The sequence below is a fragment of the Eleutherodactylus coqui genome, chromosome 1 (assembly GCF_035609145.1).
Source record: "Eleutherodactylus coqui strain aEleCoq1 chromosome 1, aEleCoq1.hap1, whole genome shotgun sequence".
Classification (NCBI taxonomy): Eukaryota; Metazoa; Chordata; class Amphibia; order Anura; family Eleutherodactylidae; genus Eleutherodactylus; species Eleutherodactylus coqui.
This window is the reverse complement of record NC_089837.1, coordinates 228,390,251-228,410,634: the sequence shown is the minus strand read 5'-3', so window position 1 is coordinate 228,410,634 and position 20,384 is coordinate 228,390,251. Positions and strand designations below refer to the sequence as shown.

At 44.9% G+C, this 20,384-nt stretch overlaps 2 protein-coding genes across 5 annotated transcripts in view; one reads left to right on the top strand and one right to left on the bottom strand.

Moving 5' to 3' along the window:
• The window catches only part of CEP85L (centrosomal protein 85 like), a 126,705-nt gene that overhangs the window by 69,744 nt on the left and 36,577 nt on the right, over nt 1-20,384 (top strand). For both annotated transcript variants that reach the window (XM_066606232.1, XM_066606222.1), the window contains exon 3: nt 1,876-2,633. In XM_066606232.1, coding sequence (XP_066462329.1) covers nt 1,876-2,633 — 758 coding nt within the window. The remainder of the gene's footprint in view (nt 1-1,875; nt 2,634-20,384) is intronic.
• PLN (phospholamban) lies at nt 9,413-18,635 on the bottom strand. 3 transcript variants are annotated; one of them, XR_010793089.1, is made up of 2 exons: nt 18,507-18,623; nt 9,413-10,172 (listed from the first exon to the last, which is right to left on the bottom strand). XR_010793089.1 is itself a non-coding variant. In XM_066606247.1 (2 exons), the coding sequence occupies exon 2, from the start codon at nt 15,987-15,989 to the stop codon at nt 15,831-15,833; it is 159 nt and encodes a 52-aa protein (XP_066462344.1). In that variant the 5' UTR covers nt 15,990-16,111; nt 18,507-18,635; the 3' UTR covers nt 15,668-15,830. The 3 variants fall into 3 exon arrangements, 1 of the variants encoding a protein (XP_066462344.1); XR_010793090.1 differs by having other exon boundaries at nt 9,413-10,169; XM_066606247.1 differs by lacking the exon at nt 9,413-10,172 and adding an exon at nt 15,668-16,111 and having other exon boundaries at nt 18,507-18,635.

The following is a 20,384-nucleotide window of genomic DNA, read 5'->3' as shown; positions in this document are numbered from 1 at the left end:
TCAGATCTGCAAAGTTGGACAAATCAATGAATATCTCAAAGGGGTTTTCTCAATGTCACGTTCGGCTTGAGCATAATGCACACCTCGGGTAGGATGAACGCAAATAGGACTGCAGGGAAAGGATTGGGACAGAAGACCGTGCATACACATGGAATACCATAACAAAGTGAACTGCAAACAGGACTTGTGAGCAAACATCCAACAACGACTGACAACCACCAAAACCCTTATCTAGAATACCAACATGCATAAGCAGATGGGATAGCTAAAGTACTATGAGGTACTGGTTCGAATTTTGGCCTAGATACTTAAGCTTATGAGCCATGATAAGGGTCCTCGTTGTCTCAGGAGTCTCTACTCTAACAAGACAACTTAACCCCATGAGTCCTGCCTACAAGTGGGGCGATCATCCCAATAGGGACGGCACCACACTGGAACTTTGGGGCCTGACTCGCCATACGTGGTAAATGACATACAAGCAGAACAGGACACCAACAGACATGGGAACCTCACTGAGAACCTCATGCATGCAGCAACACCAAGCAAACATTCATGACTCCAAACACCAGGGTTCTGAGAGGGAATGAGGAAATAGATAAATGACCAGCACCTTATAGCAAGAGGAGCTGGCATCTATGTGCAGCAGACTAGTGCTGATTGGCCGACTGGAGCAATACACACCCAGCCAGCTCAATCATCCCACATCTGTAGAAGTGTTCTCCTTGAAGCCCATTGAACTACAGGTCCCAGGAGCGCAATGTAACACTCGTCAATCCTTCAGTGATTCTGAGGGCAAGCGGGCTGTAGGCTTCCCATGGGAAAGAGCCACTACCAACCAGACTACTTGTAGTGACTTCTGTATAGAAGTTTATCTGTATGTGATCAATGTTTCTGGAGGGAAAACTATTATAAGTTGAAATGCGTGTTGTCATTAATGACATGTTTCGCTCCCCTCTCCTTGGCCTGTGTGTATACGTGACTGGAAGCTGATTAGCAGCTTGGGATGGGGTAAGCCTGTTAGCTACTACTGAGGACAGCTTACTTCTGAAGTCCAGCAATCTAACACCTTTTCTAACTCTGGGATCATCTTACATGACTAAGATCTAGGTGCCTGCATGTGAGTGGCATGGAGAATGCCACACTGGTAAAGATGCAGTGCCAGTAGTTAGTCTGGAGGTAGGGTTGACTTTTAAGTAGGTGATGACTAATAATAACTTTTTAGATTCCTCCCCACTTTCTAGACACTTGACGTCTTGGATGTAATATGCCATAATAATCTTACCATAAAGACCACTGGTGGTCGTGTGCAGTCATTCTGTTGAGGGACATTTACACGGGACAAATGGCGCTCAAAATTCGTTCAAGCGAACAAAATTGAGCGATAATCGTCCCATGTAAATTCAAAAAAAATTGTTACTATTCGTTCACTTTTCACTATCGCTGACTTTCGGTCAAGCTGGATCGCGGGCTTCTTGCTGCGTGTAAACTCTCCTCACTCAGCATTTCACATAGAAAGGCTCAGCGGTGAAGTCTGCCTGTCTAAACGCTCTGCAGCAGCGCTAACCGCCTTAGCGGTAACATTGGCGCTTGTGCAGTGGTTTAGACGACCCTCGTCCCTGTGGGAGGTAGAGACGCTCTCATAGATGTCTTTGGTGCAGGTAACTGTCAACGCAGTAAACACCCATGCAATCATAATTGGTGGGGGATCTGAATGCCAAATCAAGGTCTTTAGTGAGAATTGTAACTGCTTTTCATGGGGTGAAACTGAAAAGACTTCAAGAAAAATGCAGTATTTCTCATTTTTTGCTATTAGACTAATAACGACCTTTGACTAATTTACTTAGTAATGTTTTTTCTTTCTCTTTTACCCTTTAGATCATTCAACGTCCAGTGCTACGTCCACCTTTAAGCCAGTGACCCCACTGGTCTGTCTTCCGACTGCCCATGTCATGCCCTCTACAGCCCGGTCGTCACTGCCCAGACCGAGAGAGGACAAGCTGGACCCTTCCTGTTGGGACAGCGGCTATTCCTTGCCCGGGGCTGTTAGAACATATGGCCATTGTGACGCTCCACTTGACATGAAGGACTCCAGGCCTATGAAGAAGTGGTCATCGCTCTCTAAACTGAGCGCACAAGATGCTTTCGGTCAGGATGGCCGGATGGACAAAGCAGGGTCACGACATAGCCTTGAACGCATGGGCCGGGAGAGTTCTCTGTCCCAGCAGGCGCGAGCCTATAGGCCAGCATGTCTGCACTACAGCATGGAGGCTCTTAAATTGGACAAGGAGGGAGAGAAGAAAGATTTTCTGGACATAGACCTAAAATATAAGTATGACAGCTGCAGCAGTAGCGACTTTACTAAATCTGCTGCCCAGACTAGGAGGCATACCTTGGATATGACCTATAGTGCCTTACCAGAAAGTAAGCCTTCTACTAGTGACTCATGTGTGCAAAAACACAGTTATTTTGGGTACCAGGCTGGAGCCCCCCTTCAGTCCTCCTTAAGAACTCAGATGTGGCTTTCAGATCAGTTCCATGCAAATTCTCAAGACAGGCGAACTCCAGAAGAATCGTGTTGTTTGTCAGCGTGGAACCCCTTAGAACATCTTCGTCTGGATTCTGAGCTTACACAGGTATCTGCTGCCACCTTGTGGTCACACCATACAACTGCAAATAGATTTTTTTATATTTCTGTGTTGTCTGCAATAATAATAATAATCTTTATTAACATAGCGCCAAACATATTCCGCAGCGCTTACAAAAACAGGGGGATACAGAAAGACAAAAGTGCAAAAATACAAAAACCACGGTTAGTTATATAGGGTCTACAAAATGAAGCATGTTTTTAATACCCAATTATAAGTCTACATCTAAGGGCTAATGCCTACGGACGGATTTCTGTTGTATTCCCCGCGGCGGTAATACGCTGTAGAATTCCGCTTCTATTGGGTTCTATTGGACCTAATAGCTTTCTGGCTGCCAATGCTCGCCAGCAGAATTCTGCCGCATATTTCTGCTGCGGTAAATAAATCGCGGCATGTCCTATTTTTTTTGCGGACCCACTGCAGGAGTGCTCCATTGACCTCAATGGAAGTGGTGTTTAACACTGTACACCCGCTGTGCACAGCGTGTTTACAGGAAGGGGGAGTGGAGGAGTAACTTCAGAGCTGAAGATTCTGCAAGACTGAAAACATCACTAAAGAAGCCATGGTAGACATGGGCTGCCTAGTCGTCCTCCATGGAGGATTTCCATGCTATTTGGGACAAACTCCTGAAAGAGTGACAATTTAAAATCCCCGCCTGCTAAAAGAGCTGTATCTGATTGGCTGAGTGCTCAGCACTGCCTGTGATTGATCACAGCGCTTAGCTAATTACAGGCCATTCATTGAATTCAATGAATGGCCGAGTGCTGCCTGTGATTGGCTGAGCGCTGTGACCAATCGTAGGCAGCTCATTCATGGAATGGCTGAGCGCTGCCTGTGATTGGTCACAGCGTTCAGACAGTCAGATACAGCTCTTTTAGCAGGCGGGGATTTTAAATTCCCGCCTGATGAAAGAAGTTCACAGCAGTGCAGGGAGAAGACCCAGCTACACATGGCTGAGCCCTGGCAGCGGCAGACAGGTGAGTATATATATATATATATATATATATTTTTTAATTTTTTACACATGCTTTGGAAGATTTTCAGGGAAGGGCCTATATTTAAAGCCCTTCCCCGTAATTCACTGCCAAGTGAACACTCAAAACTGTCACTCAAACTCCTGTTTGAGTGAATTTTGAGCCATCATCTTGCCGTGTAAATGCACAATCCTGCACAATAATCCTGGGATTAGCCAGCAAAGTGGACAAGATTTAGCAAAAATCTCGTCAACACGCTGCGGCCAAGCTGTGCGGAAACGGCCATGCAGCGTGGGAAACAAAGACGCAGTATGTCTATTATTTTTTTTTTCTGCAGCGGCCTCTCTCCTCTCTATGGGGAGAGATGACCGCAGTGGAAATGCAGGCAGCGAAGCCGTGCCAAAACCCGCAGCTGCGCTTTTCCAGCAGAATTCTCGTGGTTTTTCAGTGCAGCCAATCTGCGAGAATTCCGCTGGAAATCCATCCCGTGTGAACCCAGCCTAAGCGATAACATGGAAGATTATGCAGAGACCGCGGAGAGGGCACCATCACAACCAGTGCTTTCCCCCCAAGAAGAGTCCACAGAGGCCACTGTCATGCCTTCTACCAGTATAGTTCATTATTGATTTGCTATATAAAAAATTGTTACTTGTTTACAAAAGTTATTAGGATACAAAATGTAGCAATTTTTTTTTTATTGGTCTTGGAGTAAAATTGTACTTTTTCCCCCAGAACTTGTGTCAGTTGCCCATTGTCAGGATCCTACACACACACCAATTATTCACAATAGTTTAAACAGTGAACAACCACAATTTTTCTACAACAGCTTCCTACCGTTTCCAATAATGCTGCGGGAAACGGGTGTTGTGGGACACTTGTGGGCCAATCAGCTGAACGTCCCATATTGTTACCTCTGCCTGTGCCTGGATGCCAAGATGGCTATGGGAACTGCGTGTTGCAGAACACTTTTGGGACAGTAGGAGAACTTACCACAGTGTTACAACTGCCTCCTCCCGTATCCATCGCAGCCACTATTTATAACCGCGGTACTCCGTGGTGTAAATCCGTGGGTGTATTTCGCTCCGTCCGTGGGCATGAGCCCTTATATGGAAATCTCTTGGCTGCTATCCTTTTTCTCTAGTTAGACACATCTTATCTGCCTCTGTTCTCTGGACATGAAGCAAAGCACCATTGTCGGTGAGGGCCTACGACTTCTAGCATGTGATCTTACAGTCCTCCACTTGCAGCAACTGTGGAGGACTTTCATGTACACAGGATAAAGTTTTCCAAACTTGCTGATTTCAGCCTCCTATCTTTCATGCATGGGGGTCTCCCGGCCAGAGGCATCACTTGAAGCTGCAGGGTCCCAATTTGAAATCTGTACTAGTCCCAATCCATTATAACTCTTCATTTACAGTACCAATCTCCTTCTATGGGAAAGAGAGAACATATGGGCCCCTAAGTCTTCAGGGCCCAAGTGTGATTGCACCTTCTGCACTCTGCTCTCGACTCTTCCCCAACAGATGATGGCAAAAGAACAAAGGATTGGGTATACCGAATGACAATGGTTGGTCCTTTTGCTCTTAGGAGAGGGAAGCTACTGCTGGAGAGGTCAGTGGCTACTTTCCTCTCCCCATTTAGGTATAGGGGGTTGGGAGGAATGGCTACTGTTTGGCTTTAGGTAATTGAGTCAGGTCTCAAGTATGGGACTTCTGCTGTAGTGCCGCCTTCCCGTGGGCTGTATGTGCTTCAGGAATTTCAAAGCATATAAAGGAGTTGTCCAGTTGCTAACTATTGATGGGCCTATCTGTAAGATAGACCACCAGTAGTAGATTAGTGGGGGTTTGCCGCACAGGACTCCTGACGATTAGCTGCTCACTAGGCTGCTGTGATTATACACTAAGCTGATTTATGCAAGTAGCTGTCAGTTCCATTTCCAGTGCAATGGCCAGGCTTGGAAATACAGGCAACGTTGCTATGCACTTCAGTGGCTTCTTGACATGTAATACCAAAGCTGGCCACTGCTGTGAGAATGGAGCTCTCTGCTTCCTGCAAACATCAACTCCATGCACAAGCACACTGGCCAAGAAAACAATTGACCAGTAGGGATTCTGGGCGACAGCCCCCTGATGATCTACTATTGATGGCATATCCTGTAGATGGGCCCATGAACCAGAATTTTGAAACTGGACAACTGCTTTCAAGTACAAGCCATTGGGAAGAGATTACAAAAATCTCCTTCATATGGTATGGAAAACTTTTGCAATGAGTCCGCTGCAGATTCTAAATCCAAAGCATGCCTATTAATGGTGCGGATTTCACCTCTTGACATACAAGGGGTTAAATCCTTGGCAGATCCACATCAAAGATTGGGGTCAAATCTGCACCATCTAGGTGCTCCAGTAGTGGCTGCCAATAGGACAGGTATCAGGAAAATGGCAACTGCTCCAATATGAGAGGGTCTTGTACATCATGTCTGTCTAAGGATAGCTGAAGGCAATACAATCCGCTTTCTGAATGGCCGGTTTTGGCTGTTGTGTTGCTGGGAGTTTGGCGCACTGGATGTCGCTGTTGGCTTCCACGGATGAAGGTTGGTTTAGGCTGAAATATTTCCCATGTTCGCTTTCTAAACATGTCTTTGTAATTGTGCGGTGCGGACCTGCTTAATGTAATCGGATTACCATCTGAAGGGGTTTAATAAACTATAATCTTTTGAACAATTCCGGTCTTAGGGACGTGCGGGATAAACCTGGGGGCCGCCAGCAGCACTTGTGTGACGTCAGCTGGGACCACATTGCCAGGTAACTTTGTGGAACTTTCCTCCAGCAGAGGCTCTGTGACTGGGGTGATAAGCATTTACACAAGTCCCACAAGTGGCAGGTGGACCAGTTGATGTCACTGAAGTCAATGGGTGCTGCCGTGTTCTCCCAGGCCTATTGATTTTCATGGGTGATCTTTGTGCGTGAAAAGGTGCCAAACTAGGACATGCTGCCATTTATTTTTTTAAACACGAACCATCAGTCATGAAAAACAAATGGCCTGCTCCAGCCCCCCCTCTCTTGCTTAGTTCTCCATTGGCATCCAATGGTGACGTCCTGTACACTGCGTTGTGTTATGGTCGGGCATGCTCAGTGACGTCACATTCTGTAATGATGATAGTTTGTACAGTCGTGAATGCGCACTCACAATGGGGCATGGAGATGTAGTATTTGCACTTACTGGTGGCCATTTTAAATAAAAATGTGGAAATCTGCAGCTGGTTGGACAGACGTGAACAGACCAAAAGAAAGATGTTTAAATAGACCAAACATTGATCACTCACAACGGATCGTTACCAGTAATTGGCATACACAACACTTTTTACATGTTCAAGGGGTAATCTGGGATGGAACTGCCCTTTAGAATGGATTCCCTATTCTCAGTTGCTGATTGGTGGACCCTGGGTGATCAGCTGATCTTAGCCCCCTCGCACTCACTGCAGCGGCCAGATGTTCACAGTTCGTCCGCATTGGTATTGGAGTCGGAGGGCCTATAGAAGGTATAGCTTTCAGTGATTTCAATGGGCGCAAAGCCTTCTATTACACTTCTGACTCTAACCCAATGTGCATGTGCGGCCCCACTGCAGTGAGTGCAGGGGCTGAGATCAGGTGATCACCAGGGCCATGAGCTACGGACCCCCACTGATCAAGTACTGATAGGTCACCTGTACTAAAAGGGGTTAAATGCCCAGAATAGCTCTTTAAATACTGAAATTGACCACACAGTACCAATCTGGGTACATGCGCACATATAGCGTATTGCTTGCACATTTCCCGCACTGAAATTCCTTGTGGCAGTCCGCCTTCAGACGAGTGTATCCTAACTCCGTATTAGATGTATGTTTTGTGAACTGTAATACGGAGCAAAGGTAAATCTATGTATCTGTTCACATGGCTGTATTTTCACAGCATGATCGAATTTGTTTGCCTCCATATTGGTATTACTTTCTATTGGTCTAATACAGTTTGGTATTTGCTCAGTAGAAAATAAAACAAATGGCAGTAAATATGGAGGTAAGTACAGGTGAAATATTGAAGCCACGGCTGTAATGTCATCTATAACACACGCTTATTACAGATCCGTTCCAATAGGTGTTAAGCTTGTGCATCTGGGACCTGTGGTTCTACAGGTTTCCTTGTGCACACCTTCACAGGTAGGGGTTAATTGAGCTGGCTGGGTGGGGTATTCTCCGCCAGCTAATCCCCCTCATCTGCTGCAGATAAATACCAGCAAACTCTTGGGAGAGATTGCTGGTCATTTTAGTGCCTTATGTATAATTGTTTGTCCCCCACAGAACTGGTGTGGTGCATGCTTGTCTGTAGTGTCTCTCTCTCTCCTCCCCTAAGGACGGTCTGGACACCTGCTGTTCCTCCCCTCCTTGTGTTCTGGGGTGCCTGCATTGTGTAGTGTGTGGTACGGTGACCACACAGGTGCAGGTGACCCGCACGTTTCTCCCTACCCTTGGGTAGGTGCAGCCCTCAGACGTCTGATGTCCTATGTGTGTGTCAGATCAGTGATGCCTGACACTGCTCCCTATTTCCATGTTGTGAGGACACTTGGACTGCTTTGGTTTGCCACTGGTATGCATGTGAGCTCTGGGTGGGGTCCGTGTTGTATGCACTACCTGTTGTATGTTGGTGTGAACAGTGACTTGTGTTGTACGTATGTCTGTGCAAGTGGCCAGACCTGAGGTGTGTACAGTCCTGTTCTATGTGGTAAGTTTTGCACTGTATGATGGTGTAAACAGCAACGTATGTTAGGTCTGTGCAGGGGGCCAGACGTGTGCTTTATGTGTAGTCCTGTACTGTGTACTGTGTGTGCGCGTGTGTGTGTGTGTGTGTAAAGTGCGATGTCCTGAGTGTTTAGTGCATCTCTCCAGCTCCCTGAACAGGGATAGGCAGGTCAGTAGAAGACGACAGTGGGGCCGCCTTAATCGAGGTGATAACTCCGCTTTTAGGCAGGGGTGCCCTTCTTTCCCTGATGAGTTAGGGACAGTTGTCCATTCTTCCTCCTGGAGAGATGCAATTGGTCCATGCAAGTACTGTGCGTGCGTGCGTGCGTGTGTGTGTTTGTTTGTGTGTGTGTTTGCAGTTGTAAAGGGACACATTTGCGTCTGTTCTGAGGAGTGATGCTTTAGTGCGCCCAGTGAACATAACGGTTCGTCTGAAACTGGCCTAATGCAGTAGCGGCAAAGTAGATGCCATTTTTACAAAGCTCCTCTACATGCCGCAGATACACTCAGCGAAATATTTGATGTGTTGTGGATTTTGAAATCCGCAGCAGGTAAATTTGTATTTTCTCTGGGGATTTCATCCTTTTGGAATTGATACGATGAAATCTGCTAACAAACTCGCAACAAAATCCGCCCTTTGTGTACAAGTAACTTATAGCAGGGTTTCCCAAACTCCACTCCTCAAGTACCCCTACAGGTCCGGTCTCCAGGATTTCTATTTTATTGGACAAGGTGATGTAATTATTGTCAGGGCCCTAGAATTGACAGACTGTTACCGACGCAACTTCTAGAGGAAAACTTGTGGCTATCATCGATAACTGCTTCCTCCTCACAATAACGGTACGTTCACATCTGGAGGTTTTCATATAGTTTTTTTTACCCCCCAAAAACTATGGTGAGACCCCAATACAGCTGTGATGCAAGAAGGACCCGCACTTGTGAATGTCCAATTTTCTGTTGACTCGGTCCTGGTGTACATGTATAGGTAATGATGACCAAACTAGAACATCTACCAGACCCGATCATGGTTCGATCACATGGATTTATCTGGGGATTTAAATCTTGTGTACAGCGCTCTGCATCTACAAATAATCATCATTGTACTCTGATACTACTTGTTATAGAGGTGAAGTCATAAAACAGTTATACAAAAGTGCAAGGAAAGGTATAAAAATCAGTGCTTCTTGGCATGCCTTAGTGTCTTCTAACTTGTGAAGGGATAGCTAGATCTAAGGTTATTACAGTAATTGTAACTAATGCATTCTTGAGATGGCGCAAGGTTGACGAGTATATACAAGCCGTTACATTTAAATGGAATAGGTCAGGGTTGTTACAGCGTAGACCGCTCCAGTCAATGCAATCCTTGGTGCTGATGGGCATCCCAGCATGGTGTCCGTCATATCAGCAGTTTGGTGGTCCTGTAGGACATGGATACAGATCTTCATTTTATGTAATGGAGGGTCTCCTCCAGACTGGTCAACACAAAGGTGGAAGCTTACTGACTTGTAAAGACCCATTTTTATCTCCGTTGTCAGCAATGCGAAACCATTGTCCTTTAGGTCCCAGATGGGTAATGCCCTCCTTGTTGGTTTTTACTGGTCAGGGTCATGGGTAGGTGGCCAGTCGTTGGATCTCACAGTAGTTTTACCAGAATGAGCATAAGGAGAAGGACCATGATGATCAGGACAAAGTTAAGCAGAAGGTTGAGGCCTCTGTTGTTGGCGAGATCCATGGTGCTCAGCTCTCCGCGATGCTTGGGACTTTCTGGATTTTTGTTTTCTACTAGAAGAAAGTACATTTTACATAGTGTTATTATATACAGAGTTGTTATAAGTAACTAATCTACTGTATTCTGGACTCCATTGTAACACAATACCACTTACAATTGGGCAAGAACATAATAGGCCAGCCAAATGTCTTCAGGAGACCATTACATGTTTCAGGCAAGAAGAACTCTTATAGACATCAAGAGGAAACTACTGAAAAAGTCAGATGCGAGCAGCAAATTTGTGGGTGTGCGGACCACCTGGTTTCATGTAGCCAATTGGGGCAGCATAACATTTACTGGTAGAAAACACATTTTTATTCTTATTCTGTGACTGTTCTCAGTAAGCTAAGTAATCTTGTAGATATGATAGCTTTTAATGGGCAACAAAAAATACATGATTTAGCAAGCTTTCGAAGCAGGGTTCTTCCTCAGGATTAAATGGAATAGACCAAGGCATATATAATATATACATATGAAAGGCACAGACATGGTGTGATGAGTTTGCACTATAAGCAATACCAGAACAGGCTGAGCAGACAAATAAATACTTAATTAGTCCACTGATAAGGAATGTGAAAGTTTTATGATCTCTGAATTTGTGTTATTCTATGCCATTGAATTAGGCAATCGAAAAGCTTAAGGTCTTTATCACATTACACTTCATCATTGAATAGTTTCAAAAAGTTGTTTTCCATCCGTTGCCGGCTGCCTTAAGTCGCGTTTACACGCAATGATCTACTGCTCAAAAGTTGTTCTAACTGGCGAAAATGAGCGATAATTGTTGTAAACGCGGGTATCGTGTGCTTTTCATTTAAACAATAATTTTAAGGTTAACTTAGAAACCATCGTTCAGCTACTGAGAGATAAAGCAAACACATTTATCTCTCAGTAAACTGCACACTCTTCTCTCCACGGCATGTTTACACTAGCTGGGAGAGAACAATGGAATCTGCCTGAAGCTGTTTTGCACAAACAACACTGTAAGCTTGCATGTAAAAGGACCTCTAGGAGTTAATGGCCATTAATGTAAGTAGATCTCTAAATCTGTCCGTTTTTCAATCTTTTGAAAGATTCTTTGCGTGTAAAAGGGTCTTAAGGCCGGTCTCGCCGGACTGTATTTGAATTGTGGATTCCGCAATCGTATTGTCCGTGGTAGTACGCATTTTAATCAGATACATTGGATTGCACAATTTTTCTTACATTAGCAGGTCGTAAATCTGTAATCCAGTCGCAGGAAATAAAATATAGCATGCTCTTCTTCTTCTTCTTCTTTTTTTTTTTTTTTTTTTTTTTACAGCGCAGTACGCGACTATAGAGGCCCATTGGGCTCTATGATCGAAAATATACCCGCATCCCATACGCCATTGCATTGTGTATGGGCTACGGGTACCCACGTCACCGCTAAGCAATGGCATGGGAAATATCAACAAAAAAAAACTGTACTGCGCGTGACCGTCTGCGTGAGTACGCAGTTATGCATAATACAGTTATGTGCTGTACACAGGGTCACCCGCATGCGGAATCCGACCCGCTCGTGTGGACAAGGCCTTATACTTTAAGCACCTTGGCAGACTACTAATGTCTAAAGGCCCATTTACACACAACTATTATCGCTCAAAAGCCATCTTTTGAGCGATAATCATGCGTATTAATGTGTGCGCCCATTGTGCACTTACCTGCACTTTTTGTCCATCGCTGAGTTCAGCTCAGTTTAAACCCATCAGAACTGATAAGAGGGACCTATCAGGGACCGCACGCTGAGTTCTCCTCAGGCAGCTCTGATAACATTCTTTCAGCTGCTGTCCTGCTGGAGAACAATAGCAATATATTTAGAGACCAGACCACCTGCTGTTCTCTAAATACATGCAAATGAAGCTAGTTAGCTACTAATGGGCTGATTAGACCATTAGTGGCTAATGCAAAATGATCGCTGAAAACTGTCAGTTTCTGACGAATTTTGAGCGATCACCTGTGTGTGTAAATGGGTGTATACAGTTCTTTTTGTCAAAAGTATTTTCAGTTCCTCGTTCCCAGTGATATGATAGTAGCGTATTAACCTTTGTGTCTCGCACTTGTAATGATAGTTTACAGCTCATCTCTTCCTACACTCATCAATTATCATTAATCTTAATAGATTGGTGGACATAAAAATCCCAATTGGCAGCACAATAAGTGTCTGTAGTACAATGGCGGCTGTTGACCAGTGCGAGTCGTGGACTAGTCAATGATGCCCCCATCAGCTCGAGAGCAAAACTGCTTCACACAGGCTACAGAGATGTCACCATGGAAATGGTCCTTTTTATAGTGCTCAAAAATGCTTTTTTTACATTTCATAATGGCCCTTTGTAATGGGATGGAGTCTTGTGAGCCGCTACTTGACACAAGAATACATTGACAGTTTGTGTCCTGGGCTCATAAACCAACTAATATTTCATTTTCCCATTTTGTCGAGCAAAGTTTCTTATTTTTAGTGGAAGTTTACAATCCCGTGACATGATTACAGAACGCTGTAGTGGACTTGAAGTTTTTATTTCTCCTTTTCCCCCCTGATTTTTGGATGGCGTGCATCAATGTGTTGCCATGGCGCTTCCACAATATTGTGCGCTGCTGAACTTTTAAACTGGGAACATTTTCATCCTCTTCACTATTACAATAATTCAGCTAATGGTGATACTGACGGTCTTCAGCGCTCAGATGCGTGTAAACAGTTTTTTCCCCAATAGATGCACTTAAAGGGGTTGTCGGACTTATTCCTGCCTTACGATCATATACTCCCTTCTCCAGGGGGCCCGCGGCTCCAGTGCAGCACCTTCCCTATGATACACTGTTGGCAGGCCGCCAATGACGTCCCATCTGCAGCCTGCAGAGAACAGAGCCGCGGGGAGCCGGGACAGGGGAGTTGATGATCTCTTATTATTTTAGGTATAAAAAATGAACAATCCCCTTTTTAAAGGTTTTCTAAAACTTTGTACAGGAGTGCTCTGTTACACACAGTAAGCAATAGTTAGGAGAGCTCATCGGGGCACTCCCTGCTAAGCATGCTCTTCCCAGTAGCGCTGTGGTTGTCATTAAATGGGCATTGGTGGGCTTGTGCTACACAGGCACAGCAGCTGTGTAAGAGAAGAAAAGCAGCACCTTGGCCTTTTTATTCCGTGTGACTAAGGCTACGATCACTCGAGGCGGAAATGCTGTGGAAAATGCTGCAGAAAATCCTGCAGCAATTCCACAGAAAAAACTGCAGAAAAACCTGCACTGTAGGTACGGATTTTATCCAGGAATTGGCCGTATGTCCACAGCTAATTTTAGTAGGTCCATCGCTCCCCTCACCTCGGACTACATGGTGCTGCCAGTGCACCCGACACAGGCCTGTAGTGAGCGCTGAGCCGCTGGTCATGTGATTCCACTTCCGCTCCACCCGACTAGCAGCTTGGTGCTCACTAGAGCCCACCGGGGTCCTGTGTTGGAGTGCACTGACCACTGCCGAGGTGAGGGGGAGCGATGAGTATGCTCACACAGGGTGATAACGCTGCCAAATGTCCAAATTCCACAGCATTTCTGCATAAAAACGAAATCTGGTGGCTTCGCTTTTGTTTCCAGTTCAAAAAAACTGAATGAAAACGGATCATTTTCCTCTTTCGCAGTGTAGTCAATGGGAGATGGATCATAAGGGAAAGCAGTCAGTTCTTGGTAATTTTTCCATTTTTGCATAAGGTTTTATTTCGCAGTAGACAATGAAGACAAAAACTAAAACGGATCCATGGAAAATGCTGAAAATGGAGAAGAAACGGAAATGGATGGAAGACATATATATTGTTTTTTTTTTTTTTTCAAAGATCCATTAGATGGGTCTCCAGAGAACCTAAAAGAATGATTTCCATTCATTTCCATTTCGTACAGTTCCGTTATTTGTTTTGTAATACAGGATCCACAAAAAAATGCTCGTGTGACCTCAGCCTAAGACTTCTTTCACATAAGTGCATATTGGCCGGCGTTCTCATGGCGTAGAAGCTCGTGAACGGGCGCACAAATCTAACGTTTGTGCGCCCATTCATACGGCATGGGGCCCGGGGCATATGCACCAAGCTCACCATGCCATCGCCCATTTCCTCTTTCTCCCTGCTCGTTCTTTGCAATGGGAGGGGCTGGGGCGGAGCTAAGTGGCAGCCTGCCCCGCCTCCTCACACTGATGGCTATGGACAAGGGGCAGAAAGAGGGCGGTAGCTTAGCCCCACCCACGTCCCACGCTTGTCCATAGCGATCAATGGGATAGCTTAGCTCCGCCCCTGCCCCCACCCCCTCCAATTGTACAGAGCAAGTGGGGAGGAGATGAGAGCGAGCCTGCACGAGGGGCAGGAGAGCAGAGGGATGAAGTTTAGTAGTCACACTGCTAAACTCCCTCTCACCTATGGCCGCTGTCATCGGCTCCCATAGGAGCCAATGCAGCGGCTGATGTATTCCGGCCCAAAAGATAGTTCCAGGACTATCTTTTGGGCCCGACGTAAAAACGCCCGATGCTATATTGGCCGGCTGGGCGCTTTTACGTCTCAGTAATACGCCCATGTGATCTGATGCATTGGAATCCATTGCAGCAGGTCACAGCGCATATTGGTCGACCATGAAAACGCCGGGCAATATGCGACCGTGGGAAAGAAGCCAAAGGCCACATTCACACAGGCGAGCACGATATCAGGCCGAATTTCCCAGCTTGACAAAGTGTTTTGGTTTTTTTTCACGCTGATGCGAAGCGGTTTTTAAATTCAAAACTGCCTGGCATCACTTCTGTGAAATTGTCATTTTCGGGCACGTGTTTCATGCAAGTCACACGATCACAAATGTTTCCCATTGATTTAAGTGGTACACCTCACATCGCACAGTATGTGAGCGCCATGCAATGTCTTTAACGGTCCCATTGAAAATAATGGGTGTGGCGTTCCACAGGAAGACCAAAAGATAGCGCATGCTGCGAGGAAAACCTCACTCGTGTGAATGAAGTGCACAAATATGAACCCCATATTCTTTTGAATGGGATCATTCGTTTTTTTCTTTTTTGTGACATGTCCTATCTTTGGGCGTTCTCTTAAAAATACTTCGCCAATTGTTTTCATTGGGGGCCGAAAAAAAATTGCATGGGAAACACTTGCCAGTCCTCCAGCGCAGCTGAGCATCGCTACTTCCCTAAAGTGATGGGAGGGGTGTTTGACACCAATATGCCTCATATCAGCGGGGACATCGCACATTTGCCAAGCGTGATGTCGGGCACTTGCCCCATGTGAAATTAGCCTGAGCCCATTCAAGAAAATGGATTTCATATTCACATTCTGGGGCTCGCATCGCACAAAACTGGAGTGAGACTCTCACTTGTGTGAATAAGCCCTTACTTAAGTAATGCTGGCAGATCAAGGTGTGCAAATGCTGTAGAACAAATCTGATGCCAGAAGTGGCATTGTGTGGTCATGCTCGTATCACCCCATGAAGACACCACAAATCCAGACGTCTAGATTAGGTCGTTTTTTTTGGGCTGCAAGCAAAACTTTACTGTAGGTTTATTTAGCAGAAATATAAATTACAGGTGTAAAGAAATCATCACACTGCATACAAAACCAAGAAATGGTTTACATCACATCTTTGTGGGCAGTCTAGTCTGTCTGGTGGGATCTACAGCAGTGGAGGTCTCAGAGGAGCATCACAATGATACAGATGAGAAGAAGACAGATGAGAATCAGGGAGAAATTGACAAAGAGTTCCTGCAGGTTTCGGCGGGTCTGCGGGTTGACCTCAATATTTGAGGCTCTCCTCATTGCAGATCGGGTTATATGCTGGACTTTATCCATGGCTACAGGACAGGGAGGTGCAGGTGATGGGTTATAGAAGAAGTGCAGAAAGAGAGAAAGGGCTTCCCGAATCTGAGGAGGACTTTAGTCTTCTCTCTGACTTTACAGATCCTCCGGTGAAGCTGAGTGAGCAGGAGAGTGAAAGTTAGAAAACTCGTAGTGAAAGTGAACCATGCAAATTAATAAATGCCATTTTTAATTGAAAACCAAACGTTTCCACTAATGACGGACTGAACTGAACCTGTAGGACTCTACCAGTCTGGTTTCATAGATGGAGATGGTAGAATTGGCATTGCCCAGTCATTTCCTTCTACTCCGTGGACATTGTCATTCAACTAATGTTAATAAGGTTAGTGATCTGTAAAGCATGCAACTTGTAGACTGCAACTCAAAGCCTTCTGATGGGGCCATTAAGGAGACAAGACTGGCATATATGTGGTATGTCTTACAAGCATGGCATGTCCTATGTTCTCCGCTGCCCCCTTGCATTATTTAGGACAGACTCCCAAGACTTCCCATAGTTTCATAGAGTTGATCTCTCATCTCGTTGGCTTTATTGAATGTTCTGCATTACATATGAAATCTAGTGGATTCTGTAGTCCATATTAGGCGAGGAGGCACACGCCATCAGTCTGGGCACTGCGATATTTCAGCACGTCTCTTGGCTGAAGACTGAATTCTCAGACATAGACATAAACCAGAAGCATATAGACGTGCTCCTGTGTGACATACATGTTCTCCTCGGGGCTGTACTGAAGGACACCAATATTACATATCTTGGCACGTCCAGGTCGGAGCTCCCCGTTGCCCTGTCCAGTATTATTTTGACCTCTTTTGAGTATTATATGTTTATGTGGTGTTGATGTATCATTTATAAGGACGCCGTGGACCCACAGGCAATATTTCCATTTGGCATCAAATGAGTAGAACGGTTTGACCAGCCGCATTGGTATCCTGTTACCTGATCCCACATAGACCCGGTGGCTAGTCCTAGCCGGTCATAGGTATTCTATCCTATGCTCACTAATCCCATGGTTCTGGTCTTATTTCAACTTGGAGTTTTATATGGCATTGCTCAAATTGTGTGTTTGTGCCCCCTAAACCCAATTGAGCATGTTCTGGATAATAGGGGATTTTGAGAAGGTCACGAGTAGGAAAAAGCCAGAGGTTAAAAATACTTGGAAATACTTGTGTCCTTTGTTGTGTTGGGGCTTGGCCGGACCTCTGTTGTTCCTGGTAAACAATGGATTATTGCTGGTAATTATAGCAGCAGCTCGTTGTGAAGGCTTTATCCATTCCATATACTGTATATGTGGTGGGGACAGGACATTAGCTGGGAATATAGGAACGCCTGCAGTTCCCAGGAAGTGCTCCACAGCAGTCTACTAGATTGCACTAGATCTCGGGGGAATTCCTTCCATTTCCTCCCTCGCCAGAGAAGGAGCGCTCCGAGGAATGGCTGCTGTGTACGTCTCCCCACCACAATACCCTCTCCCTGCTGGGGCAAGTTAGAGGTAACCCCATCAAAAGCTTCATGGGTGCACGTCTATTTTGCAAACTAACCTGGGTCCTTCACATTACCCCCCCCCCCCCCTACTGTATATACCGTAACTATAAGACCTTCATCATATCATTGATATATACACCATGTCCTATACTTCAAAGGGTTTTCTGAGTTATCTAAAGTTATGTGAAGAAACAATCTACCACACTTTCTTTTGATTACTATTTGGAAATCACTGGCTCAGAGTTTTCAGTATATGTGCTTGCTGTTAGTGAATGGATACATTCTGGTTTACATTGAGAGGATAAAGAAAACTAGAGATACCTCTTTGTCCTCACACGGCTGACCGGCTCATTGGACGGTAGGGCTTGCAATTCGTATGTGTGTGTGTGTGTGTGTGTGTGTGTATATATATATATATATATATATATATATATATATATATATATATATATATATATATATATATATATATATATATATATATATATATATAAAATTTATTTTTTCATCCAGATTTGCTGCTTTTTAAATGCAAATCCAGGTGGTGCTTGGGAAATACTCGTAAGTCAGAAGAATAAGTTGTGGCAGGTAATGGTACCTACAGTGAATCTCCCATGGGTCATGCCTTCTCATCCCCCCTCGCGACTGACAGATTCATGGACTTCTATGTAGACTTGTGGAAGTGAGGGATTCTCCCAGCATCTGCTGTATATTATGTGTTCTGCAATCTTACTGTGATCTGATGTGGTTTTTCCATACATGCTTTTGGCTTGAGCTGTGATGATTATCATTACTAATAAGTAGGAGTACATAACAGTTACGGGGTGCACCGTACGCAGAAATGAGGGTCATCTAGTGCTCAGCAAGATCCTAAGGGGCAGATGTGTTGTCACACATGACTAGACTATAGAATAGTACACCGTTTCGGATGCGGTATTACCCGATGCACATTGACAGCTTACATAGGAGATGATGCACCTGCCTACTTGCATTGACTCAGAAAGCCTTACCTTATGGCTTAGTGGTGGTGGAGTAGGTCCAGGTCAGTGAGCCTTGGGCTACAGGAAAGTCTTCATCCCACCCTTCCTGGAGTTGTGTGGAGTCTGAAGTTTGTCCCTGGGTTTATGGGAACAATTGAGGAGGTGTGGAGGGAAGGAGAGGGGCGGCTGTGTACACAGAACTTTCAGAGGCCGGGCCATTGACATCACTCTGGAATGTGCAGCAATTTGATGCATTGTAGCAGCGAAGCCTCCAAATGATACAGCAGTGCTCAGGACTGTATATATAGTCAGACATCCTATGTCCTGCGTAGTATCTGGCATTTACAGCAAAATAGTCCTCGACCTGATCTGTGTGTGTGTGTGTGTGTGTGTGTGTGTGTGTGTGTATGTATGTGTATATATATATATGTATGTGTATATATATATATATATATATATATATATATATTGATTATTACAGTTGAGGCCAGTCTTACACACTGCACTTTATATAACACTGTCTCAAAATACACGATGTATCTCTTATTGTATATATAGTGCCAACATTCCCATCAGCATGGTACAGTGAAGGTCATCACTCGTGTTGGTCCCTTTCACACGGGACAGAATTAGTCCACGCGGACATTAAATTCTACAGCGGAAAAGCTTCCTTTCTGTGGCAGTAAGGACGTCTTGTAGAATTGCTGCGGATTACTAACTTACAGGAGATGTCATTCTGTAATTAAAGTCTGTGGAAAAACACACAGTTCTGCAACGCATTTCGCATTCAAAAACGCAATAAAATCCGCCCCTGCGCTGTGTCCTGCGGACAGTCCTGCACGGCGAGAAGGGTTCCTATTGGAATAAGATGTGTTCCTAATAAGTGGTAATCCTCTATCAGTTATCACTGGCTATGGCTAGTCACTATACACAGCACTGTATGCGCGGCCATCAGGATTTACACCGCAGTCTCCACTGAAAGATTTGTGTAGGTTTTCTAGCTATATTACAGAGGAAACGTGATGTCGGCTGGAGATTTCCTCTTCATACCTTTCCTAAAAAGGGCAATTCATTAAAGCCACTGCATTAAACAAAGCCTGCCATTTGTGCTGTAGTAGTGGTCTCCGGCTGATGGTTGCACCTGCAGATAGCTAGCGGGCTGTCAGCTACCTCAGCAGGCTCAGGAACTTGGCACAATTCCTGTTTAGTTTTTTATACAGCTTTTTTTTACTCTTATTTTAACCCTCTCTTATTCACTTTAGTAGATTTGTAGGAGTTTTTTGGTTTAAAGGTGCTCACGCATATTAGATGGAAGTGGGTTGGTGGTTGAGCTTCCATTAGAGATCTTCTGGTGAACAAATCGGTACACGGACGTCGAAATCTTAGCCTGTATTGGCCGTTATTCTTACAAATTGCCACATGTGTTCAATGACACCGGGAGAAGGATGAACAATCCTACTAGCAACATTGTTTCAAGAAAGATCTTTCGTCCAGCTATCGGCCGAAGATTTCAAACATGCCTGACTTCTTCCCAGATGATGAGCGATTTGTTGGTAAATCTCCTATGTCCAATGTTCATCATGATTGAAATCTTCTGTAGCAGCAGTATTGCGGTAACGGCGGCCAGTAATTAGCTGCATGAGCTGCAGGGGAGGGCGGAGACCGGTGGGGAACTAAAAAAAGTCAGAAGCAAGTCAGTGGGAAGTTGGTAAAGCGAGTGTGCGAACGCTCTCTTAAGCTTTGCTCTTTTTTGCAATGTACACTGCATTACAAAGCCAGTAATGCAGTGTACATTAGTCCTGTTGACTACATGTTTGTAGTGTTTGGCAGTAGACCTTTAGTTTTCAATCTGATGTAACCACATGTTGGGCTTCATTCGCTTCATGATTATGAATCGGACTTCACTTT

Bases quoted from the DNA above. Each gene is read 5' to 3' on its own strand.
- PLN (XM_066606247.1), bottom strand. From the start codon at position 15,989: ATGGATAAAGTCCAGCATATAACCCGATCTGCAATGAGGAGAGCCTCA.